Below are 26,302 nucleotides of genomic sequence, written 5' to 3'. Positions count from 1 at the left end.
AACGAGGCATGGATCCTGTGGCAATAAAAATCACACCAACGGCTTTACTTGAACTTGTTTAGGTTAGAAAGGGAACATTTCAAAGGCACCTAGGTCACTTTGGAACTAACGTTCTGTTTTCAAAAGGGACTTCAAGACTTAGGCTCCTAAGGACCTATGACTTTCAGTGTGTCTTAGGCACTTAAGGCTTAGATCCTCAAAGGTATTTTGGTGCCTAACTCCCATACCTTTGAGTCTCTGGGCTTTAAGTACCTAAGTCACTTTTATAAATAGGGTTTAAGCTGCCAAGTTATTTAGGCACATTTGAAAATTTTATCCAAATCTTTCCTCTATTCTTAATTTTAACTACTTTTAAAATCTCAACACACAACATGAACTTTTTCCTTATAAGTAACATCTGCCCCCATACCTGCTTTTCAACTTTTCCAAGCCTGCCCATCATGCTTGGGTCTTCTGGAAGCTCCCCCTCCGCTGGCCCTTTCGTTCGATCCTTGTCTGTCATTGATGTCCCTCGTCCAACAATCTGGTCAACTCTACCAGGAACAGAAACAACCCCCCCACCCAGAAAAGGCCGTTGAGTTAGTCAGATACGTCAAGGAAACAGGACTCTGCTAGCTGCTGGCTCTTTGTAGACAAAGCAACAACCTCTCTCCCAACTACCCCTCAAAATTACTTACACAAACAGGGAGAGGCAACTGAGTGTTATCTTTGATGTAAATAAGTCGCTATATTTTCACAGTAGTATTAGCAGAGTTTGAAATCTATCAATACTGTTTCTATAGATATAATCTGGCACGTTATGCTCAGTAAATTTGCCCACTGGGAGGAATTTCACTCTAAGCAAGGTTTCTACCACATTCATTAGCATTGTATTTGTTACCGGTGATAATTTTGCTGTGGATAAAGTTGTGTGCCTACTTGGTCTAGATGAAATTCATGTTTTTCCACATCTTTACAGCCGAATCTTCTGCCTCTCTCCTACATACTCATGTCCATCAAGATAAGAGTCTTTAGTTCAGCACTGGAATGGTTACATTCCTTATTTATAATCCCTTTTTCCCTGTCTAAGAATTTAAGGCTCCACGTGGAAGTCAGAGGAGTCCACATAGAACAGGGGTGGCCAACCTGGGGCTCCGGAGCCACGTGGCTCTCAGACGTTAACATGCGGCTCCTTGTATAGGCACTGACTCCGAGATACAGGCGCCAACTTTCCAATGTGCCAAGGGGTGCTCACTGCTCAACCCCTGGCTCTGCCACAGGCCCTGCCCCTCACTGCAACCCTTCCCACCCCCTCCCCTGAGCCTGCTGTGCCCTCGCTCCTCAACCCCCCACCCAGAGGCTGCTGCACACCACAAAACAGCTGATCGGGGAGGGAGGGGGAAGTGCTGATTGGCAGGGCTGCTGGTGGGCAGGAGGCGCTGGGAGGGAGGGATGGGGGGAGTTGATGGGGGCTGCTGACGTATTACTGTGGCTCTTTGGCAATGTACATTGGTAAATTCTGGCTCCTTCTCAGGCTCAGGTTGGCCACCTCTGATATAGGAAGTCACAAGCTAATTATGTTTAATGCATCAAACCTAAATTTGCTCTATAGGTAACTAAACACGGGCATCTTCTGATCTAATAAAAACCAATAAGACATCTCTGAGCTGGGACATATTCTTAATCTTAACCTGATTTATAGCTATCTCCCTAAGCATAATCCTCACAAACTTTACTCATGCATAATGTGCCAGAACTGTAGGTGACAAAAAACAGATTAATTAATCTGGTTGAAACCAAGTTAGTTGTCTTGAGCGGAAATAAAAAATGCTTCTTATGCAATTCTGCAGTGTGGGTAATGGATCCATGCACCAGTATGAGACAAAGAATGGGCTGAACGCAGACAGACAAAGGAAGATTAACAAACAAAACACAAGGAAAGGGATGAGACACAAGGCCATTTCCAACAACAGCGCCATCTAGTTGGCTTTGCTTTTGTGTGTGGAGGGGGGCCTAGTTTCTTATACTTTCTTTTTTTTAAACGGAGGGTGAGATCATCCGTTGATATGCCGTAGCACAGCTCCCTGGACTATATTAGAGAGACAGCAGTTTACACACGCTGAGGATCTGGCTCAGGGAGATAGGGCAGATGAGCACATCATAGCTAAGGTAGCAAATATATAATAAGCAAAAATTATTTAATCCAGGTGAACTGACTTAGGTAATACTTTATTTGAGCAGAAATTTTCGGTACTACTACTTCACCTACAAAGTAATGTTTGACCATTTACTTACATGGTGAGTACCATGTGCTATAATTACAAGGGTAAGTAACATACATGCCTTATTTCTGTGTTGTATGCAAAGTGCACATTATTTACATTCATGAAGACTACCAAGTGGTCAGCAGAAGCATGTAATTATCTACACGGTAAAATCCTACAAAAATGTTGTAACCTTGTAAGCAAAGAGACATTTAACAGGAAAACTGGGGCTATCTTGATTTGGAATCAGAGGGCATGGTGTAGTAAAGTCATACTCTGATCTCCTTTCCTGCATATTTAAACATGTAGATCCAGTAAAACAATGGTAGGGGCATGTGTTTAAAAAGCCAAAAGTCTAATCAATCCTGATTATTTGGAGAGGCCAAGGAAAGAAGTTGCTTTCTTGTCCTAATGTAATGTCCTGCTGTAGTCATTGTACTGGAAGAGCTTTAGTATTCTATTTGAAACCAAAACCAAAATGTCCTTCAGTAATAACTGCCAACTAAGGAAACAAGAGAGAACAATTTGTAGTATGGAGGAAATTAAGGCAGCCCCACTGGGGTGCCTCAGAGCATGCGCCGACCCTAGAAATACTCTTTTGCTCTTATAACCTTGCTCCAGAATTCACAGATGACAATGTAAGACTCCTATTGACTTTGAGGCAAGTGACTTAGTGATCCAACTATTCAAAGGAGGGAGGGAGTGGAAAGCCTGAGCAATGGGTGCCTTCCTGCAACTTTCTCCAAAACCAGCAGTTGCCTACACCAGCTTACAAAAACTGGCTTAACACACAAGCAAATGAATGCACCACTTCCCAGCTGGTGGGCACAAATATTTGTCCTCCCCAGTGGTATTTTTGTATGTGCATTGTTTGTGCATACAAGTGAGCCTCAGCTTTTTTTTTTTTTAAAAAAGTGGCCCTTACAGCTGAACATTGCTGACGAAAGGGAAAATAGAGAATTATTTTATAGCCCTTGTGTTTCGTTTCCATTTTAGAAACATTGTTTGGCTGCATTTGGTGAATTTGGTTACTAATGGCCATCAGAGACTTTCAGCATTGGTTATCAACAGGTATTTTGCAGGCTGGCTGCTGTGCAAATTTCCCAAATACACCTTTGCCTACATGTACATCCTTGGCCTACAGCACCCTTTACTGGTCTAGTCTTAGGCTCTTGCAGAGGACAGATTGTTAACTCTCCCATTGCATGGTGTTTTCACTGGAATGTAACTGAGACTGACCATAGTAATTTCTGTGTAATGCTTTCTCACCCAGATTTCTAGCAATGGAAGTTAGTGTTAGGATAGGATTTCTAAAGGGGCATATAAGGAAATTAGGCAGCCAATTCCCACTGACTTTCAGTGGGAGTTAGTCCCCAGTGCTTAAGGCATTGTTGAAAATCCCTTCACTTGCAGTACCACTAAGCCCCTTTTTCATCATTTTGTACTGTTTTTTTTTTTCAGTTCAACCCCATAGTGTCCATAAAGTTTCAATGATAAACCAGCACACTTGGTCTTCTTTTAAGCATGTGGCCATAAAATGAAATCAAAGGCATCAATTCTTAAAGCCAGCGCTTCAAAGGCAGGTGCCAGAGTTGTGCCCCAAAGCCTTGTGTGCCAAGCTTTTGTGTGCCACACTTCCAGCAAATGAGCATTTCAGCACCTAAGTCAGGTAATGATGTACCTAGCAATCCAGCTGTCTGGGCAAATGCTGGGTTTGCAAGCAAAAGGCCTTGTGTGTGTGAGTGTGAGCGTGGGTGTGTGCGTGCACTTAAGGGGGCCCCTTTCCCCCTCTTACATCCCTGTGCAGGAATCAGGCACAACTGCATCCCTGTGTTCATGTGAGTGAAGAAAAGGCTCCCTTGCCAGCATCCCTGGGGCACTAGCCACCCCACACAGGGCAAAAAGAGGAGCAAAGCAGGTCGAGAACATGTCACACTTTCCTAAAGGGTGGTGCAGGGTGAGCACTGTCACTGATACTGGGGGAGAATTGAGGAGGCCTCAGGCCTTCCCTAAGTTGCACATTGTCTGCTGGGAGTCCCCCTGGAGCAGTGTGCCTTTACAATAGCCCCAGGAAAACAGCTTGTGCCATAAAGACACTATCTGGTCCCAAGTGGGTGCACTCACAAATTCCTGGGGATTCGTCTTAGGCATCAGCCTTTGAAAAATCTGTCCCTTGCTTTAGATTTGTGACGAAAGAGGATCAAAAGATTGCTGATGGTATGTGACCTACTATATCACCTACGACATTTGCCTGGTTCTGCTGCACCTTTAGTTTGAAAAAGCTTTATTAATTATTATTATATTATTTATTATTAAATTTTAAATAATATCTTTCCTTCTTTTGAATGATACAGAAAAATGTAAAATTCTTGCATCAGCCATGGTGCAGTTTTTCTCATGCTTCATGCTTACAGTTCATGCAAAGAGGTGTGTTGAATGCCACCCTCCGGCCAGAAGCAGACATCAAAGGTCAAACGGCTCAAATGAGGAAAAAATGAAAAGTCTGGAAATATTTATTCAGTTTCTTTTTTTTTTTTTTACATAACCCAGGCACAGACACCAAACCCCCTTCATCCATGTCACATGACTGGCTACTTCTCTTCTGATTGGTTAATAGTATTTGTACGAGACATATTTAATCTAATAATACCAACTATTCATGTCTATGCTGCTCAAAAACATAGCTGGGGCTACCTGGATTTTAAAGTGATTATATCTTGAATCAGCTGAGCATTCGAAGTTCATGAGCATACAATATGTGCTATACACTATAGGCTACATTCTGCCATCAGCTATACATTAGCAGTCCGTTGTCTTCACTGTAAGCTATGTACATGTATCTGAAGGCAGCATGTGACCTTACACACCCTTGGGCTGCCAAATACAATCCAATTGGTTGAGAGGGTTCATGTGACTTCCAATTGTTTGGCACCATTGTTCTTCTAGCTCATCAACAGGTGATTTTTATTTTATTTCATGTTTTTTTAAATTGTCTGGCCATCAATTGGCTGAAATGAGGACATGTGATGTAAAACAGAAGAAGCTCAATGCAGGGTAGCTCTGCTGTTGTAGCATATTTAGGGCAAAACCACCTCAGAGCTGGGATGATTATCTTATCACCCATTTAGGGCCAAATCTGGGAGCTCTTACTCAGCTATAATGTTTGCTGTAGTTTTGCCTGAATAAGAATGTCTGGATTTGGGGCTTGAATCCTGCAGGGTGCTGAAAACTCTGGCCCCGATCCATCAAAGCACTCAAGCAGGCGCTTAACTTTAAGCATCTGAGCAGTCTCCATCCACATAAATGGGGCTATTCATGTCAAAGTTAAGCATGTGTTTAAGACAGGTTTCAGAGTAACAGCCGTGTTAGTCTGTATTCGCAAAAAGAAAAGGAGTACTTGTGGCACCTTAGAGACTAACCAATTTATTTGAGCATAAACTTTTGTGAGCTATAGCTCACTTCATCGGATGCATACTGTGGAAAGTGTAGAAGATCTTTTTATATACACACAAAGCATGAAAAAATACCTCCTCCCACCCCACTCTCCTGCTGCTAATAGCTTATCTAAAGTCATCACTCTCGGAAAGTGATCACTTTAGACTTTAGATAAGCTATTAGCAGCAGGAGAGTGGGGTGGAAGGAGGTATTTTTTCATGCTTTGTGTGTATATAAAAAGATCTTCTACACTTTCCACAGTATGCATCCGATGAAGTGAGCTGTAGCTCACAAAAGTTTATGCTCAAATAAATTGGTTAGTCTCTAAGGTGCCACAAGTACTCCTTTTCTTCATGTGTTTAAGAGTTATGCTGGATTGGGGGCAGAGTGCTCAGTACCCTTCAGCATTGAACTCTTGGTCCTAGGGTCCATTTTGGGGCTCCTCTGCTGCCTGCACCCTAGTAAACAAAAACAATTGGGAAAATTAAATGAAAATGGGGCAATAAATACAAAATACCCCTAGGAGCTCCAGAGGTTAAAGCCCAATAATACTGCAGGTAAGAATGGGATTATTTTCTGGTGCTAAGGGTCAGGAATTGTTTATATAGCAGGGAAAAAAGTCACCCCAAACAGTGACTTAATTTTAGCTCTGCAGTCAACTGAGGGAGGGTCAAAGTTCCCTGAAAGCTAAAAATGGAAGCAAGTTATAAAAAAAAAAATATTTCCCAAGGGGTTATAATAGTGTTATGCATACAAACATGCTGTTTTCGATTGTGGGAGTTATATGCTTGTGAAGGAGCAGTATTAGACTAATACAAAATAGAATTTTTAACATATGGGAGATAATATTATGCCTTGGGTTGAATGAGTGATAATATAAATACCCTCAGTTTGGCATTTTGGGCATCCTTTCCCATTGCTGGTCATTTTTTCAATCTGCAAGGTAGTAATTTTAGTGTATAAATCTCCACTCTAGCCAAGATGTTTTGTACATTGTACATAATATGTAGCTATAACTATATACAATCTGCCCATTTTTTAAAGCGCATTTCAAAATACTGTTATGGCTGAGGAAACAATTTCATGTTTAAAACCTGTTTTCAGGTCCTGAACTTTCAGAAACAACTGTTACCTTTTGGGTTGAAATTTTTCAAGCTAGACCTAAGTTCAAAGTGGGAGGTTTCTACAAGGTGCAATCCAACTGGGTTTTTTTCCATCTTCGAGTTAACAGGATGTGAATAAATAGGTTTGAAAAAAAAATGCACACATGTTTCTCAGGCACAGATAACTCAAAACAGCTTATATGGAAAACTACAGATCTGTCATGAATCCATGTACTTAGTTCTAAGTGAGGGCAAGCATATTTGGAAAAATATTTTGAAGGAATAACATAGTTATGTTTGAAATCACCTTCTACCTGTGCACCTAATATGACTTTCTACCAAATATATACATATGCGTTCAGGTGTGATGCTCTAGATAAATGGGGAATATTTTGGTCAAAATGCTTGTCCCCATTTTTGAACCCACTGTTCATCTGTGAGTGTAAATCTGAGTAGTTACTTTGAATGATCTCGTTGGGTTAACTACTCGTGTTTGCGCTTGCAACACAGTTGGGCAGTGAAAGCTCACAGACACGTAGGCGAGACGTCCCTCCAGCTGATGTGCATATAACTGAGAACACACTGTTGTTTATTTCACTGATAAGACATGCAGGAGTAAAATTTTCAAAATAACTTGGTGCTTCTGAATATTTTACCCAGAGTGAATCCACAGCAATGTCAATGGTAAAATTCCCATTGATTTAAATGAGGCAAGGATTTGACACAGCATTTATTTCTGCACACAAAATTAAGGATTCTTTTGAACACTCGGCCCAGCGTATGTGACATTTTTAGTGATGCTATACATTTACTCTGGTCAATAGAGTTGGACCGGGGTGAAAATGGTTCTGTGCATTTATTCATTTCCTTCCCTATAAATATGAAATGCGTTTGATTCAAATGTTGCCCACTGGAAAAAAAACAAGGAATATGTTCATTTCAATGAATATAGGTGGGTAGATGCAAGCGTATATTTGCACCTGCTTGTCTACACACACAGAGTGAGAAGTTTTCCATTCTGTAGTTAATCTTACCTCTTCTTCTAGATGAAAATAACAAATCTTGTTGCTCTTGAAGATATTTTTGTAGTCTTTTATATTGGCTGCAATATCATAACAAATGATGATTTGGCCATCCCAAACAACTAGTTGAGGATGACTGAAATATGCTCACAGGAGAAATCAATGGTTGTATAATTTTTTTGCCTTAGACTTGCCTTAGTGTGAAAAGCCATCGCCAAAAGTAAATCCAAGCGATTTTGAGGTATATGTGTCAGCGAGCTGCCTTATTAAGTGATGCATGCCGTCATATACCTGGCATGAAAGGGGTTTGACATTAAGCAAATGAAAAATCCAGAGAAAGCAGCATTTTGGTGAATCCTAACCTAGGAGAGTATTGGGGTGACTCTTTGGAAGAGAGCATGGGTCCTTTGGTTGAATACTTCTTATGCCGGGGAGTTGAAGGGGGCGGGGGACCCACAATCATATCTATCCTGGCAAAGTAAATAAGAAAAAAGACACCAGCAAAATGCATAATGAAGCAACACGTAGAAAGAACTTGGTCAGAAAGTTGCAGAAACATAAAGAACAACTAAAAAAATTAAAAATAAAAGACAGAGAGAGAGAGAGAGAGAGAGAGAAAATTGGAAAATATATTCCGCTTGAAACAGAATGCAGCATTATATTGCCTGATCGTTCATGGTTAATGCCAAATCTTATCTGGCCAAACATAAGATTCACGGAACTGGGCATCAAAAGAACGTCACTGCTGCTTAAAATGGGAGTCACTCTGCATATAATAGGCAACATACTGTACACACTGGAATATATTTGCATATATGTGGCAATGTCCCATTGGAAATGTCAGATATAAGACAATATATATTCTCATTTCTATTACAATGATAGATAAAACATCCTCAGCAAGGTGTAAATGAGGTACACTGTGGAATTGTACACTCAGTGAATGAAATGCATCCATGGTTGGAAAGATGTTGGAAAGGGATGTAAGCCAGGGACAGAATACCAAAAAGAACCAATTACAGACATGTCACAAGAGCAGTGACAGAGAGTTATGAATGATTCAAGAGAAAAGTGCACGTGAACACTCCCACAAGTTTGCCTGAATAAAGCTTTAACCCAGCAAAACACTGGCCACAGAGAGCTAACAATAAAGATCATCACAAATGCTGATCATCACAAACTCTCTCTCTCTCTCTCTCTCTCTCTCTCAGAGAGAGAACGTATTGCCTTGGTCCTTCATTGCTCTACACCAGCAGCAAATTGCATTGCCCCACTTCCCTCCCCTCTGTACCAGCTCCACTGTGCTGATCAGCATGTTGTGGGGCGCACACAAGTCTTGTCCTCTTCCCCATCCATACCCTGCTCATTCTCCACCAACCTGTTCTGGGGACGGGGGAGTAAGTGAGAGAACAATGTCCTGCGTGCATGAGATGAAGGTCTAGGTAGCCTACCTGGGGCTCTAGGAGATAGTTTTACTCCTTCCTTCCTTCCTTCCCAGGATAGAAGGAAGTATAGTCTACGTCACAACCTACCCCAATGATTACTGCATTCCACTGCACAGATGGATCCGAGAGGAGCATTTGGCCTTCTCTTTCGGAACAGCCACTCCCGGTTCCACCCAAAAATCAACCAGCCAAACAACTTTCTCTTTGGAACACATAATCTCAGAACAAGAAAAATGCAGGCAGGACTGGAGAACCTTACCGGGGACAAGGTTCAGCTGAAGACCCCAAAAAGTACGGGTGCCCATCTAGATCTTCCCTAACCTAGACAGACTTTACTGTGCACACCTCAGCTGGAAATCTCAAAAGGAAAGATTTTACTCAAGTGATTTCATACTCTTACAGCTAAACCTGGGCTTAAGTGCTTTGCTTGACACAGTGGGTTTGTGACAGAAAGCTCAGTCCTGCTCTTTGAACAACTCTCACAATGACATGACAAATCCAGAATTAACTGGGAATATAGGTAACACACAGTATTCTGGAAACACAAGTACTTTTATGGGGAATATGAGGTAACAGGCATTGATTTATCTCCAATCGTGGCTCCATCATTTAGATTTTGAAATTAAAGAGCCAAAGACAATGTTCACTGTTTCCTGTCATATGCCTTATCCGTGCAAAGGACCCAATCTAACTCCTTGTGAAGTCAATGGAAAAATTTCCATTGGCTTCAATGGGGCTTGGAGAAAGACCCTTTTAGGCTAGAGAGTCATGTCCACTTGAACACCCATTTTGCATTTACAAGTTTGCAGAGGCAAATATTTATATGACATTACTTGGTTGCCTCTGCCTGACACACAGGCACAAGCAGTGAGTTAGGCATATAAGTGACATTCACTTTGACTGAAAGTAATTTAAGGTGCAAAGACATGCCTTGAGTTACATGTATCTACATGTTGTAGGCCGCAAAGGGCAGATTTTCTTAATTGACACGATTGAGGGTTATTTGTAAGGAGAGAGAGTACTGTTCTTACCGTCAATGGCTTGTCTCTCATCCACGGCTCATAGGTTTGAATTCAAACTTTTTCTGAGGTAAAATAATTTGGGCGTTGGAAAGGAAGGGTGGAGTTTAAAGTATCTCTCTCTCTCTCTCTCCCTCCTTTTATACTCTTCCTAATGCTTCCTCTTCCATACTGTTTAAACACAAGGAGCTCGATCCTGTCCTGTGTTAAATCCCCTTTATGCACTCCCTCGCCTATAAAACCAACTCACTACCCACGGATAGTTATACAGCCAATGTAGTTTAGTTCCTGTTCCACTGAGGCTACCCAGCCAGGCTGATAGGTGAAACTCCCATATTTTAAAGATATTCTTCCCTCATTCCCACCCAATCCAAACAGAGTTCAGACTCCTCCCACTTCCTAGGGCAAAAGATGTCAAATATTTACAAAAGTCTCTCATACTGGGGCCATTTTTCTAATAGCTCCTTTATTCTTAACAAGAGGGCCAAAAATGGTACTTTCAAAGTAGCTCCTTTATTTTATTTTGCCACTAGTAAGGATATGCCACCCAGCCCCCGAATGGCGATGTCAAATCGTAAGTATCCAACAGCAAAGCACTGAGACATATGTCCCAAAATGTTTCTGAAAGATTTACATACACCCTGCTCTGCTCTTTGACCACATGCTGTGCCACAGGGAGGGAGGCTCTTAACATACTCTCTGTGGGAGGGTGAAATGTGAACAACCAACTTGTGTGTGTGGAGTGGGATGGGGTGGAGGGAAGAGAAGGATCCTTCAGTAAGGATTCTCTGGTGGTGCCATGGCATGGGAGGTAACATGGCTTTATGGGCACAAAGAGATGGAACCGGGTTTGCTTCTGTTTCATAACAGAGCCTGAGGCTGTTTCCGGAGCCTGTCTAGCACCCTTACCCAGAATGCCCAGCTCCCTCCCCTAGACTGGACACTTACTTGCCCTTATTCCCAATGGAAATAATGGGAACTGTAAAACTAATCTGCCCTCCAGCCACTCTGTGCCAAAAATTCACCCCTTGTGGCCAACTCACAACCAGGAGTTATTCAGAAATACATTGTTTTCCATTAGGCTTTTTCTTAGAAAGAAAAATAAGATGTGGGTGTTTTAAAAAAAAGGGACTTTATCTTGACCCTCTCACTCCTACCACCCACCCCTGGGGTGCAATCACAACCAACAGTGGAGTCTCTTGCCTGGACTGGAGATTTTTTATCCGGGAGAGCATATCCAAGTGACCGGCTGAATACTGCTCGATGACATCCATCACATCGTAAGGCCGAAGGCTCTCCTTGAACTTCCGTTTGGAAACAAGAAATTTCATGATGCTAGGGGAGAGAGAAAGGAAAAAATGTGATTGCTCATGCTGGAGCCATGTACTGTAGAGTGATAGGCATGCCCATGCTGCAGAGAGCAACCTGGGAACCAGAGTGGAACAAGACATTTGAAAAGCTAACACCATCTGAGGCTACTTTAGATAAAGCAGAGAGAACCAAGGCTCAAAATGTAGGGCTCCATACGCTTTCGGGGCTGCTGATCTCACTAGCCAGCTTGGTGGAAAGTCTTCCAGGTAGGGGAGGAGCCTCAGTAATGCACAGCATCCACAACCCCCAGCTTGCCCCACTGGAGATCTTGGGGGCAGACTGGACCAACCCAGCTGACCACGGGATAGGGTTTGAAGGTGCTGATTCAGTGCCTCTCCTAGGTGGCCTTCTGTGGAGTCCCAAAGCAATTCAAAGCTGCTCCCCTTGGCAGAAGCCCTGGGGAGGGTAGTGGCAGTTAACAACCCCCCATCCCCCGGCCCAGAGGTGTGCAAACGGCAATCCCCAATGCCTCAAAGCTGTAATTGCTATCTGTGCGTTAAGGCATCTAGGATGGGGAAAGGGCAGCATTTTCTTAGGCTCTTTAATATCCTCCTTGTGCATTTCACGCTGATGCCAGCAGGAAGCATAGATCCAGCCAAAAAAAAAGTTAATCGTTGGAAAATATTCTCTGGTGGGTGTGTATTTTTTCCTGCTTTGATCTGCATGCTGGGCAGCAACGCATTTACTGAGGAGGCGGAAACTGCATCTATAAATCCCTGCCTCCCCGAGGATTGAAGCACAACTCCCCAACAAAGCAATGGGCCCACCCATAATCCAAGCAGTACAGAAGGGCAAAGCCCTTGGTATTTGGATGGTGCATGTTAGGTGGGGGTTCCCATTATCTGAATACTGTCTGGATCTCAGCTAGGAGCCGAATAAGAATAACAGGCCACCCCTTAGCCACAGGACATTTCTCTCCTAACAACGAGCCCTGTGCTTCTCTCTCTCTGCTTCCGTTTAGCCATTTTCTGAGGAAAGACTGATTTTTCAGACCCTCCCAGAAAATTCTTAGGGAAAATGGCTCCTCCTTTAAGACAATGGAGAGGAGTGGGACAGACAGCTACTAGGTTTCTATCAATAAATGGCTGAAAATAATAGAGCAACCTGGGCCTGGGTGGGGTGGGAGTGGCAGGGGCCTCTGGGAAAGGAAGGGAATGGCTATCCCCTGCTGACCAGGATTGCTTTCCTCAGCCTCTGATGGAAGCCTCCCGTAATGACATGATACAGTGACAAACGGTGCCAGATGGTTAGGACATGAGCTCCAGTGGTTCCCCGTGGCTCAGAAAAAACTTCCTGAGCTGGAGGGCATGTATTATACTGGGTGATCTTGTCTGAGTGTGCATGCGCACCCCACTGATCTCTAGGTGCCAGAGGACTAGAGGCTATACATCTTAATATTGTTAATACTACAGCTAATAGAGATGATCATTTAGGGCGAGTCAGAGGAGTCCATGGTTTTGACGCCCAAGGGCCTGCGTCCCCTCCCCAGATCGGCATGTGTGTGTTGTAGATGATGACTCATATGTCTATATCTGTGCACCTATGGATTTGTTACAGTGGCCCATTTGCAATATGGTGGGTGAATTCCATTGTTTTCACTTCTTTAGCCTTGCCACTCTTGAGGTGCCCCCAAGGCGCTGGTCTAAAGCTACTCCCACAGGCCTTCCAACAGGAGGAGGCTGGGTCTAAGAATAAGACCTGGATCCTCTAGGTGGCAATTCTATTTGCTAGGGCTTAGGTCACTGGACAGGCATCTTGACTGAACAACACAGGAGAGGAGTGGAGATGAACACCGGTTCTAGCACCCATGCCCCAAACACTAAGTTTGGCTCTGGATCCAGAGCTGCATCTGAATCCTCCAGCTCTGTACAGAGCAGCAATACCAGTGCTAGACACTGCCAGATTTTTGGGACGTTCAGTCTTGGATCCAAATCCAAAGTGTGTGGCTTGTAGAGAGGGGCAGGCCAGCTGGACCCACCAATGTGAGTGGGGAAGAAGTGGGGATTTAGGTAGGGATTTTGTGTCAATACTTCTGGCAGCAAAAAAAAGGACATCCTAGCCCCAGTATCCTTCGGGTCCGTCAGCCTTGTGTGTCTTCTCTCCATCTGGTTTTGTAAATGTCAGCATTTAACCACGAAGTGAGCGGTATGGTTTGGATGTATGCATCCAATGAAGTGAGCTGTAGCTCACGAAAGCTTATGCTCAAATAAATTGGTTAGTCTCTAAGGTGCCACAAGTACTCCTTTACTTTTAGAGCGTTTTCCCATTTCTCCCTTTACTCCTCCTCCAAGCAAAAACTGTTTTTCCCCGCTTAGCTTTATACAAAGGAAAACAGAGCACCTGGGGGGGATCCAGCCAGCAGCGATGGGATATGTGCGTTATTCAATGCTGCTTGGTTTACAAATACCCTTATTATTTATTTTCCTTTAACATTTCACCATCTAAGGAGGTCTCTCCATCTTCCTTCATCCCCCTCCTCCTTTTCCTTTCTTACCACACTGCCCTGATGCTGACTTTAAGTCCTGGCGTTAAATCTTCCGTCACAAACTCGCAGTTGCAGCTTTTGTTATCATCCGGAATGTCTTCTCCAGGGAGACTTGCTTCTGGTTTTAAAAAAAAGAAAGAAAAAGAGAATTCACAGCTAATTAGAGAGCCCTTGCAGCAGGAGGAATGGGAGCGTCAGACTCCCAGAAGAGAGCACATGGAAGACATAAATGGCATGTTACCTTTGCATCTTAACAAAAGCTTTCTCTCCCTCTGAGCTAGGCTAAGATGACATCTGATACCACTAGTTTAAGTCCCTATCTGTCTTTAAGGGCATCATATAACTGAATGAAGCTCTCTTTTTTTTTGCTCCCACCCCAGCATCCTCATGTAAATAAAACCATACCTTATGTGCTAATAAGGGAGAGAATGAAACAGTTCAGTAAGTCTAGACGGTTCAAATCCCCTTCACCTCCTCCAAACCAGCTGGGCCAGGAAGGATCCTGTTTAAATGAACTGCCTATTATTAAAATCTTTAAGGCATAGAATGAGTAAGAATCACTGGGTATAGATTCTCCAACTTCCCTTGCTACTGGGTAATCGGTATCTGATCCCCTTTGTGGTGGCACATAGATGGTTGGAGACAAAGAGATATGCACAGAATATCCAAAAACAATTCTTGATCAAATTAGTCTGAGAAGCCTAAATATGTAAATCAGAAGGTAAATAATTTAAGGATCAAACCCCCAATATTTCCTATGTGAAGCTGATTGCCTTATACTGTACCAAGCAATGGAGATGTCCTTACTGACTATCTGCAGGATTCACTCCTGCAAGCAAAATTCCTGTTGTGGTAGCACCATGCAGATCTTCCATCCAAGCGCTGACCCGGCCTGACCCCACTTAGCTTGGGAGGAAACCAACAGGATGGCAGTCCATGGTGACAAGGCAAAATGGCTGCCCTCAGAAGCTCTCACCTTCAGAGTTCTGTCGAGACGCAGCTCCCTTGATCCGGAATGCTTGCCGGGCTCGGCTCCGGTCTCCGAAGCTCCAGCTTTTGGGCACCTTGCTCGGGCTATCTTCAATGCTCTGATCAGCGCTGGGGGATCTCCGGAGGCTCTGAGCCTGTGGAGAGCTTTTCCCTTTAGTTCCAGAACCTCGGGGACTGGAGAAGACACGGTCTTTCAAACTGACCTTCTGACTATTCATGGAAACAAATTGAAACAAAGACAAAAAGGAGACAGCAGGAGGAGTCACTCTGGAAACCGAACGTCCCTTCCCCTTCAGTCCTTAGAAAGCCACGGCATTACAAAGCAGCAGTGAGATGTGTCCAGTTTTCATTTTTTTTAGAGCATTTCAGAATGGTTTCCATCATCATGAATGAAATGTGAGGGGTTGTTAATTGGGAAAAAATAATGGAAGTTTAAACAGAAACCCCTCCTATTATTAAAGGGCTTGCTGAACAGAATGGCATGAAACAATGATGCTGACGATTCCTTAAATAATTTATTAGTTCCTATCAAGAGTTATGATGCTTTTTTCCACAGTTTCCCTCAAAAATCCTTTTCCAATAAGAAAATATTAACAAAAGTTTACCAAAAATGTTTCAAAGTAAAATTAAAAAGCTATTTATGTCTTTTCAGGCCAATCACCTGTCCCTTTTCCCCTACCGCTCCCACCATCTTTCTACCGCCTGAAAAAGTTCTCAACCCATTTTCTATCTTCAGGTTAAAATAAAAATCTTTTTTCTATACGTGTAATGAATGTTAAACTACACAGTTGTGAATTAAAATCCTAATAAGGATTTGAGGTTAAAAAGCGCTTGCATATTTACTAGGGCTGCTCAAATATTTGAAGCAAAATTGGAACACTTCAAAATCTGAGACGTTTGCATTTAATTGCAATTTCTTTTAAATGATCCAATTTTATTGCAAAATATTCTGTTTTTTGCTCGAAAACCATCCTGTTTTTGAAGTAAAGATGATTCCCACTGATAAACAGTCTTATTGTGGAGCCAAACCTCTCTATTTTCAAATTTCTGAATTCTGAAATTTCAAATGAAGATGATGAATTTTGACATGAAACTTGCAAAAAATGATTTTGTGAAACTTTATGAAAGGGGCAAAAATTGATAATTGCAACATTCCCAGGAACAAAACTGAAAATATTTTTAGTTTTGCATAGACCTAATATTTACCAAATATGACCTGATTATTAACAGAAGATATTTATTGAGAATAGATAACTACTACAAAGCACTTCCTCGTTTATCCAATATTTTATATGAATGTAAATAAGTAAAGTTCAGATGTAATTTTGAAGTGGTTTCTACCACAATAACAGTTAAAATTCTGCATTGGAACATCTTACAAATTCAGCAACAGAGGTGCACATGAACTGACTGAATCAAGTAGCTGATTATGCTTAGGAAAGTGAATCAGAGAGAAGGGTATTGTGGAAACCTATCCTATCTGAATGACTTCTAGGTCAAACTTGCTTAGTTAAAGTAGCAAAGATTTATTTTTTTTAGCTGTCAGTGCCGCCACCTCAGATCTAAAAATTAAGCTGCCTCTTATTTCATCATTAATAATAAAGATTCTGCAGTTACAATATAGCTGTGGATATGCGAGACAGCTTTATCGGCTGCGCTGCGCTACGCTGCCAGGAGTGAGCATTTGGTTTTGTCATTAAAGGAACCAGACACGCAGGGGGCTGAACCCTTGTGCTATTTTTATACAGTCGCTTTATATTGTGAAACCTCATTTTACAGACTGATCCAAATGCTTAACTACAACTCTAATTCTAAGAGCAAAACACAAGTGCCATAAATTAGAAGCACAGATAAGGCTACTTTTTAAAGCTGGTCCTAAATGAAGGGTGTTCTTGGAGGCTATTCATTTGGAAGGCTCATTTGTGTTGCATGTACAGTTCGAATTTCTTTATTCTACAAGGTCTGTTTAAATGTTTTATCTGACGAAGTCTGCCGAAAGCTAAAATCCAGACTTCAACCCTATCTCTTAGCGCTTCATCCTGAGAGGTGCTGCTGCATGCCCGAATTAGTTTGCTTGAGAATTGTGCATGCTCAGCATGTAAAGATTGTTTATCCATAAGAACAGCAATACTGGATCAAAGGCCCAACTAGCCCAGTATCCTGTCTTCCAACAGTGGCCAATGCCAGGTGCCCCAAAGAGAATGAACAGAACAGGGAATCATCAAGTGATCCATCCTCTGTCGCCCGTTCCCAGCTTCTGGCAAACAGAGGCTAGGGACCCATCCCTGACCATCCTGGCTAATAGCCATTGATGGACCTATCCTCCATGAACTTATCCAATTCTTTTTTGAACCCTGTTATAGCCTTGGCCAGGGGTCGGCAACCTTTGGCACCTGGCCCATCAGGGTAAAGCTGCTGGCAGGCCGGGCCAGTTTGTTTATCTGGAGCGTCCGCAGGCATGGAGCCCCGCAGCTCCCACTGGCTGCGGATCGCCGTTCCCGGCCAATGGGAGCTGCAGGAAGCAATGTGGGCCAAGGGACGTGCTAGCCACTGCTTCCCACAGCTCCCATTGGCCAGGAACGGCGAACCACAGCTAGTGTGAGCTGCGGGGCTCCGTGCCTGCGGACGCTCCAGATAAACAAACTGGCCTGGCCTGCCAGAGGCTTTACCCTGATGGGCCAAGTGCCAAAGGTTGCCGACCCCTGGTCTTGGCCTTCACAACATCCTCTGGTAAGGAGTTCCACAGGTTGACTGCACTTTGTGTGAAAAAATACTTCCTTTTGTTTGTTTTAAACCTGCTGCCTATTAATTTCATTTGGTGACCTCTAGTTCTGGTATTATGAGAAGGAGTAAATAACACTTCCTTATTTACTTTCTCCACACCATGGAAAATCACCAGTCATGATTTTATAGACCTCAATCATATCGCCCCTTAGTTGCCTCTTTTCCAAGCTGAAAAGTCCCAGTCTTATTAATCTCTCCTCATATGGAAGCTGTTCCATACCCCTATAATTTTTGTTGCCCTTTTCTGAACCTTTTCCAATTCCAAGATATCTTTTTTGAGATGGGGCAACCACATCCGCATACAGTATTCAAGATGTGGGCATACCATGGATTTATAGGTTTCAGAGTAACAGCCGTGTTAGTCTGTATTTGCAAAAAGAAAAGGAGTACTTGTGGCACCTTAGAGACTAACCAATTTATTTGAGCATGAGCTTTCGTGAGCTACAGCTCACTTCATCGGATGCATGCCGTGGAAACTGCAGCAGACTTTATATATACACAGAGAATATGAAAAAATACCTCCTCCCACCCCACTGTCCAGCTGGTAATAGCTTATCTAAAGTGATCATCAGGTGGGCCATTTCCAGCACAAATCCAGGTTTTCTCACCCTCCACCCCCCCACACAAATTCACTCTCCTGCTGGTGATAGCCCATCCAAAGTGACAACTCTTTACACAATGTGCATGATAATAAAGTTGGGCCATTTCCTGCACAAATATTTGTGCAGGAAATGGCCCAACTTTATTATCATGCACATTGTGTAAAGAGTTGTCACTTTGGATGGGCTATCACCAGCAGGAGAGTGAATTTGTGTGGGGGGGTGGAGGGTGAGAAAACCTGGATTTGTGCTGGAAATGGCCCACCTGATGATCACTTTAGATAAGCTATTACCAGCTGGACAGTGGGGTGGGAGGAGGTATTTTTTCATATTCTCTGTGTATATATAAAGTCTGCTGCAGTTTCCACGGCATGCATCCGATGAAGTGAGCTGTAGCTCACGAAAGCTCATGCTCAAATAAATTGGTTAGTCTCTAAGGTGCCACAAGTACTCCTTTTCTTTTCATGGATTTATAGAGAGGCAACAGAATATTTTCTGTCTTATTATCTATCCCTTTCTTAATGATTCCCAACATTCTGTTTGATTTTTTGACTGCCACTGCAAATTGAGGGGATGTTTTCAGAGAACTATCCACAATGACTCCAAGATCTCTTTTTTGAATGGTAACAGCTAATTTAGACCCCATTATTTTATATGTTTCCCAATGTGCATTACTTTGCATTTATCAACACTGAATTTCATCTGCCATTTTATTGCCCAGTTGCCCTGTTTTGAGAGAGTCTTTTGTAGCTCTTCGCAGCCTGCCTGGGACTTAATTATCCATCACTGAATAAAACTGGGCCCTTATTCTGGTGGCTCCAATCCCATTTCCCAAGTAAATATGTTGCAAAAGCTTCCATGAACTAAGGATGGCAAATCAAAAAGCACTGAATTTCCTACAGATCATGAGAGAGAGGAATTTCATATTAGGACATCACAAGGTGAAATATTTTACTCATTAAAAATATCACTCATGAATCTGAGGAACATTTAAAATCCATTCAGGTCTGATCCCTGAGTACTCAAACTCTCGACATTTGGAATGCCTCCAACATTCCTTTGTATTAAACAAACAAACATTAACAATAAAGACAACATTGGTAATCCATTAAGGTTTTCCTTCTGCCATGCAATTTTTTCAGTGTAAAAGCTGACTACAATCCGCATGCAGACACAGGCCCTGTAGTGGAAAATGCAGGTGAGAGGCGGCCGGAGCTGGGGAGGGAAGAATGCAAAAGAAAAGCAAATGCTTTCAGCAAATCTAAGATCATGTCCTCATCCAACCAGAACGTCATGCAAGGAGAGGTGCAGTGTGTCAGAGAAGTGATACTTAGATGCCAACCACGCAGATGGTAGATGGACATTATTTGGTTGTACAGTATGTACGCTGAGTGGAAGGGGGAAGGGAATGGTTATCCTGACACACACAACTGCAAGAAAGGAGGCTTGTAACTGTGACTCTTGCATGAACTGAGGGAGAATGGGACATTCATTCTGCCTGTTCTAAGGGCAAGGGAGGAAAAAAGCGAATCACAAGGTTTTGTAACCTGTACCAAAATCTATGGGAAATACTAATAGAATCAGATGGTCTGGCCGGTTCCTGTATCAAAATGAGGTAGCTACTCTTGGTTAATATTTGTTTCAAACTCATTTTTTTATTATTATTAAAAAAAGAACCCTACAGCATTACTGCACAGACTTAAATGAGAATTTGCTCAGCATTTAACCTGAATCCAGTGAAGGGTGGAAACGTATAATTTACCTTTTCTCTGTTACTGAAATGTTCTTTTACTTTCTAACGCAGATTCCTAGCAAATATCTATGCCAATAAATGAAAGTCCATACTTGACTAGCGCACTTAGGGGCCTAATCCAAATTCCAGTGAAGTTAATGGAAAGACTCCCACTGACTTCACTGGGCTTTGGATTGGGACCATCTGGCATGTGATGATTACAGCAGTCACCAGAAAAGTGGTTAAGAACTAACCCTCTGTGTACATACACAACACAGAACAGTTGGTTGACACACAATGTGCTTATGGATATTGATGGTTTAACTTCTTGTTGGAAATCTCCTGGGTTTTGTGGGTTCGTTTCATAGCCTTAGCAATCTCCTGATGTTCTGTTTTTGCATTCCCTTACTCTTTGAGGATTTCCTGCATTCACAGTAATTTTGGATTAATAAAAATGACTACCTACAGTTTTTTTCATGTATTTGAAATTACACTCTTCCAGCTGCTTCATTTTCTCCTTTTGCCTGCATATAGCAAAATACTAGCCAGACTGATCAATACCATCCAGTATGCAGTGTTGTTGTAGCCATGTTGGCCCCAGGATATTAGAGAGACAGGATGGGTGAGGTGGTATCTTTTATTGGACCAACTTCTGTTTGGTGAGAGAGACACAGAAGTTGGTCCAATAAAAGATCGCTCGCCCGCCTTGTCTCTCCAATACCACCCGGGACTAAATAGTCATTTATATGCGAACTCAGTTGGCAATAATACATGTTCTACTGAACAGTATATCCAGGAGAGGGAGAGAGAGAGAGAGGAAAATTATGTTCTGTTGGAAATGGGGCCGTTGTTCAAACCACAGTGTGTGCCGAGTTCATGGCTTGTCAGAACACTTTGTTAAAGATAGGCAGAACTGCTGAGATTGAAATAATAGCCATTGTTGACCACTAGGTTTCTGGTGTGAATAACGGGTAGAAGCCAACTGCTGACAAGATCAAGGAAAGAAAATGTGGGTACACAATGCTTGCCGTGGCTGGCTTAGAATTCAAAAGAGGACAAAAATTCATGCCTGGTGTATCTCCACTGGCTTCCACAGAGTTAGAGCAGGGGTGAATATAGCCCATGGAACAGAGGAGAAAGCAGGGCTCACCGAGTAAAAATTCCAAGTACAATGTGGTGGGAAACCACCATTTCCCCTGCTATAACCTGAGTGGGCCGCAGTGCTCGTACTGGGGTGACTATCTTCCTACCTTCCGCGCTGAGTTTGAAATAACTGAAAATGCTCAAGCTGCATTGGTGCCCGAGGCCCAAATATTGGAAGGTATTTGGGCATTGCTGCGCTCAGTGCCAGAAGGCCTCACTGATTTAGGAGCCTAGATCTAATTTCCAAAAGGGATTTAGGCACTTAGGAGCTAAAATCCCACCGAGAGTCACTACAATGCTACCTAAGCCCTTGAGACCGGACTGAGCAGGGAGGCCAGGGAAGAAACACCTCAGAAATGCATCTGGCTCCTGTAGTGAAGCAGGAAACCTATTTCACCCTGTGGTTAGGTATTTTTAAATTACTGCTGACCTTTTGCGCTGTTCTCCGCCTCAGCTGTTTCTAGCACAAAGCTTTTGTCCCCTGTGTGTTTTTCAGCAGATAGAACTAGTATTATGGGAGAACATTCTAGAACGCACTATGGCATGACTGAGAATCTTCTAGAAAGTCCTGACACCATCTGCTCTTTCCAATTAAGCCAGCTTTGTGCCTGTTTTGCATTGCTGGAACGGTGCTAAGCCTGCAGAGCACATCAGCAAATCTCACCTATTCTTTACTCAACCAGAATCACCTAAACTACTGTATAGAAACATCCTACATTCCATTTCAGGCATCCCACCATCCCCATTCCTGACCCCATGCTACCCCACTGTTCTGCAAACACCCCTTGTCCACACATCATTTCCTCCTATGATTGGTAAGAACATCTTTCTTGCTCCACTCTGTCTGGGTAGACTCCAAATACGTCTTCTCCTTCCACAAAACAAAATATGGCATCAATGATTGATGCAAATAATAAAAGAGATCTAGCTATACCAAAGACCAAGATTCCTTTATGGCTCTAAGTCCCCAATGCTTAGAGACTCCCTCTTGAGATCTTGTATAGATTTGGAAGGATCCTTAGTTAATGAATTGGTTCCTTTCTTCCTCCAGCAGAAGTCAAGAAGGGGGAAATAAAAGAAAAAGCCGAGTGGGAAGGAAGGAGTTAGATTTCTTCTAAAGAAATCTAAGTGATTTATACTGCCTTTGCATATAAGAAAGTATCCATCCCTAGGAAGTAATACAAATTCACTTGGCCACTGATACCAATGTCAGAAGACAAACAAGTGAAGATCAGAGCTTCCAGTTTTCCAGGAGGTGTACTGTGTAATGACAAGCAAGAAAGAAGTGTTATTAATATCATTCATAAGTGCCAAAAAGAGCCCTAAAATTAAACAGCTGGCACTATCAATGTGCAGGAGGGAGGAGCCTTCACCAGCTAGAAGCATACACCTCCAAGGATAGAAAAGTCTGCACTGGTAGATGGGAACATGGAAGATAAGATAAAATTTAAATGTTCTGAATGAAAAAATATAGTAATGACAGCTCTAATTTGAAGCAGACTTTTTGTGAGTTATGTAAGTAATCTCTATGTAACTAACCATGCGCCAATGATATTGAAGTCAGACGTTCCTAATATAAACTCCAAGGGAGCCATAGCATGGTCAGAACATACAACAGGAGACCATATGAAGATTCTGGCTATTAGTTAAGCTACAGAAGAATCTCACTATGGAGAATTGGTTACTGTGAACTTTCCTCTTTGTCACCCATTAAGACATGGGATTTACCTCTGATTCTGAACTTCTGGTATATAAAAATATTCCAAGATAAACTAGAAGCTATCCATTCATGGCAGGTATATATATTTATATATATTAAAAAAAACAATAGCAATCAAGGAAAAAAATACACAGGGTGGAATAATTCATTGAGAAACCAGAGAGATTTCTTTAAAACTCTACTTTAGCTGCTTTCTAACAAAGAGACAAAGACTCGTGATCTTGAGGATTAAAATGGATTCCAAAAAGAGCATGCATAAATCCCATGTCACAATCATGCTGCATCACTCAGCTCCCTGCTGCCCCTGTGCTTGTGATCCTGCACTCAATGCAAGAAATAAATGGGAATTCACTGTCACCATTCCAAGCATGCAAATGCTGGGGATTAATTATTCAACCACAAGGCGCTTGTTGGCTGCCTGTAAATTCAGTGCTGGGGAGGGGAGCACTTGAATCTAATGTGAGCAGGAGAATAACGGACATATTTATATGTCAAGAAAAGAAAAAGGACACTGGAAATTCCTTATGATCCTCAGACAAGTGTGTCAAGGAACACAAGTTTGGGAGAAGTCTTTGAAGATGGTTAGCAGTCATGTTGTCAACTTGATAAAAGACACTGTATCAGACTCTAAAGTCAATCTATTTATTCCCCACTCGACCTATATGCAGGATCACTTTTAATGCAAATAGGAGATATGCCCACAATAGGAGAGACAATATATCCCCTATGTCGATTACAATAGGTTGAAGATTAGTCCTTGTCTAGCTGCGTAGTAGAGGTGCTAGATAGGCAAGCCATTCTTCCAAATGCCACAAGATTAGGAAAGGCCCATTCATAGGTATTCAGAGAGCCAAAGGAACAATGTTTAGCGGAGGTGGAGAGCTGGTGATTTTTCTGTTACTAAATTTGTATTGCTTTATAATATACAATTAACTGTGCGAGGGTTCCCTGTAGCGTAGGGTGGCGTAGAGAGATGATGAATGGTTTTTTTTTTTAAATGTTCTATTTTCCATCATTGTTTAAGCTTAGTTCTTGGCCTCCTTCATTGCTACCAGTCTCTGGCGTGCTAGCCCATATCCAGTGTCAGCATTACACATTTCCCCAGCTTCTGTTGATTCTTGTGTGCTGCATTATTGGAAAACGAGAGAGCCTCTGATTTCAGAGAAGGACATGAAGAGGCTCTTAAATTTGTTTTACTCATCTAGTACCTCTATTAAGCAGGGAAGTGATCAGAACGGGTGGTAGCAGGGTAGAGAGAGAATGAGCCGTGCAGCTTTAGATTAGTTCCGTGCGACGCATTTCCCGTGGTACCTAGAGTTTCCTGAGCAGCATCCACATAGTGACTCTCTGCATGGTTTGCTTTTACTGGAAATGAGGGGAGAGTAAAGATTAGACCCGGAAGCAAATGCCAAACAGGAAACTTTGATGATCGTTTCTAGGTTTAAAAGACAGGCTTTTTTGATGGCTGCGTTTGTGATGGGATATTAACATTTGACCATTTAAGAAAAAAAAAGGGTTTTATTTGTTGCAGTGAGATTCATGAAAGGAATTGCTCTGTAGTAACTTAGGAATGACCCGCTATTAGGAATGACCCCTTTTGCACTCAGTTGGTTGCATTACTTCACCAACTGTTGACTTTACTAACAAAATGAGTCCACCAGGTAGATCCTACCACCTGCTTGGAAAAAAAGCAGTCCCTCCTTAATTTCTTGTAAATAAATTTAATCGCTGATTTTTCAGTTCCCCGACCATGTGGAGCCCACGTTAATGTCCTAGGATAAAAACAGTTTCCTCCAAAGCCATTCAAAGGGTTTATTTCTCTTCTTTCGAGTATTTTGTTATTAATAGTTTGCTCCTTCTCTGCTTGCCACAGTGCTATGTGAAATTAGGTGTTAAAAACCCACATCAATGGAACGTGGCAAATCCCCCCGTGCTAAGGACTTGAAATTTTGAATTTCAAAATTCACAAAATCCATTTTTTGTAACACTTGCAAATCAGGATCTAAAAAAGTGTGCGTGGTGGGGGAGGCAGTTATGGACTTGTTAATGAATCTATAAAGTTCCCATGAATCTGACCCGAGTCACCCTCTTTTCTGTGCTCAGGGACTCGCATACTGTTAGCCATTCACCAAGACAGGGTTCCCCTGACACAAAGCTGCCTTCTCTTTGCAAAAAGGTTATGGGATAGCCCACTGACATAACCTGAAAATGCTTCAGACAGCTGTGCTCAAGTATTACTAGACGACTTTGCAGTTATATTTAAATTTCAGAAGGGGGGGAACCCTATTTGGCTTTCCCCACATTTTCTTAAATTTGAACTTGGCAACCTGAAGGGCTCGTGTTTAGTAACAGAAGGAATATGTAAAATTCTTTCTGCTCTGTAGCAGCCAGTGCAAGTTCAAATGGAATCCACCCTCTCTTTCTTTAGGACTCCAAAGGCCTCTGCAACAAGTTTAGTGCAGACAGAGCCTGCACCCACATAGAGCCCAAGTGACAGGTTAGCGGCCTGGATAGCCATACAGCTGGGCTCTATAGATAACATCATAGACAGAGAATATTCAGCATGCACAGATTTGGAGAGACACATTGGTTACTTGGTTTCTTAATCTCTTTTTCAGTCTCTAAAGAAAGTAGCAGTCCCTTCTTTTCAAATAATCAGTCCCCATTATGGCAACTGATTATTCCCAGATTACACACAGTCACAGCATGAATATCTGACACCATTTTAATAACAGTATCATTTTAATAATAATATAATATATATAGATATATACACACAAATATTTTTTAAAATAATATATTCCAGTGGGACCCAATCCTGCACCCATTTAAGTTAATGGTAAAACTCCCTCTGATTTCAATGGAAGTGGGATGGGGAACCACAATCTACAACTTGAAGATGACCTTTTAAACTGGTTGCTAGGCTTATTTACACAATTCCAGGTGACCCTAACTCATGCTGGAGCATGTAATCTGCTTCTTCTAACTCTACAGTTCCCTAGAATTCTCCTGTTTCTTTGCACTCTGATTTTTTTTTCATTTTGCCTGATCCTGTCCTGAAAAATACAAAAGGAAGGGTATAAATCTCATCACAGATGCCTACAGATGTTCAACAAACCATTTTTAAAGAACATCGGACATATATTTCACATAGAAATCTCCGCAGACCTAGCTAAGCCATACATGTGCCCCTTAATACTTTGGTCAGAAG

The 26,302-nt window shown here is 42.2% G+C and overlaps 1 protein-coding gene across 16 annotated transcripts in view; it reads right to left on the bottom strand.

Annotated features, from left to right (window-relative positions):
- KCNQ2 (potassium voltage-gated channel subfamily Q member 2) overlaps positions 1–26,302 on the bottom strand; it is a 122,279-nt gene that overhangs the window by 11,452 nt on the left and 84,525 nt on the right. For 5 of the 16 annotated variants that reach the window (XM_073309034.1, XM_073309043.1, XM_073309037.1 and 2 more), the window contains 5 exons: positions 24,403–24,456; positions 15,100–15,323; positions 14,133–14,241; positions 11,471–11,602; positions 410–533 (listed from right to left, as the gene is read on the bottom strand). In XM_073309034.1, the coding sequence (XP_073165135.1) occupies positions 410–533; positions 11,471–11,602; positions 14,133–14,241; positions 15,100–15,323; positions 24,403–24,456 (643 nt within the window). Of the gene's footprint in view, positions 1–409; positions 534–7,498; positions 8,274–11,470; positions 11,603–14,132; positions 14,242–15,099; positions 15,324–24,402; positions 24,457–26,302 lie in introns of those variants that run through there. The other 11 variants (XM_073309038.1, XM_073309040.1, XM_073309041.1 and 8 more) reach the window with 6 other exon arrangements.

This window comes from Lepidochelys kempii, chromosome 13 (genome assembly GCF_965140265.1).
Source record: "Lepidochelys kempii isolate rLepKem1 chromosome 13, rLepKem1.hap2, whole genome shotgun sequence".
In the NCBI taxonomy this organism is placed as follows: Eukaryota; Metazoa; Chordata; order Testudines; family Cheloniidae; genus Lepidochelys; species Lepidochelys kempii.
This window is presented reverse-complemented; position numbering and strand designations above follow the sequence as displayed.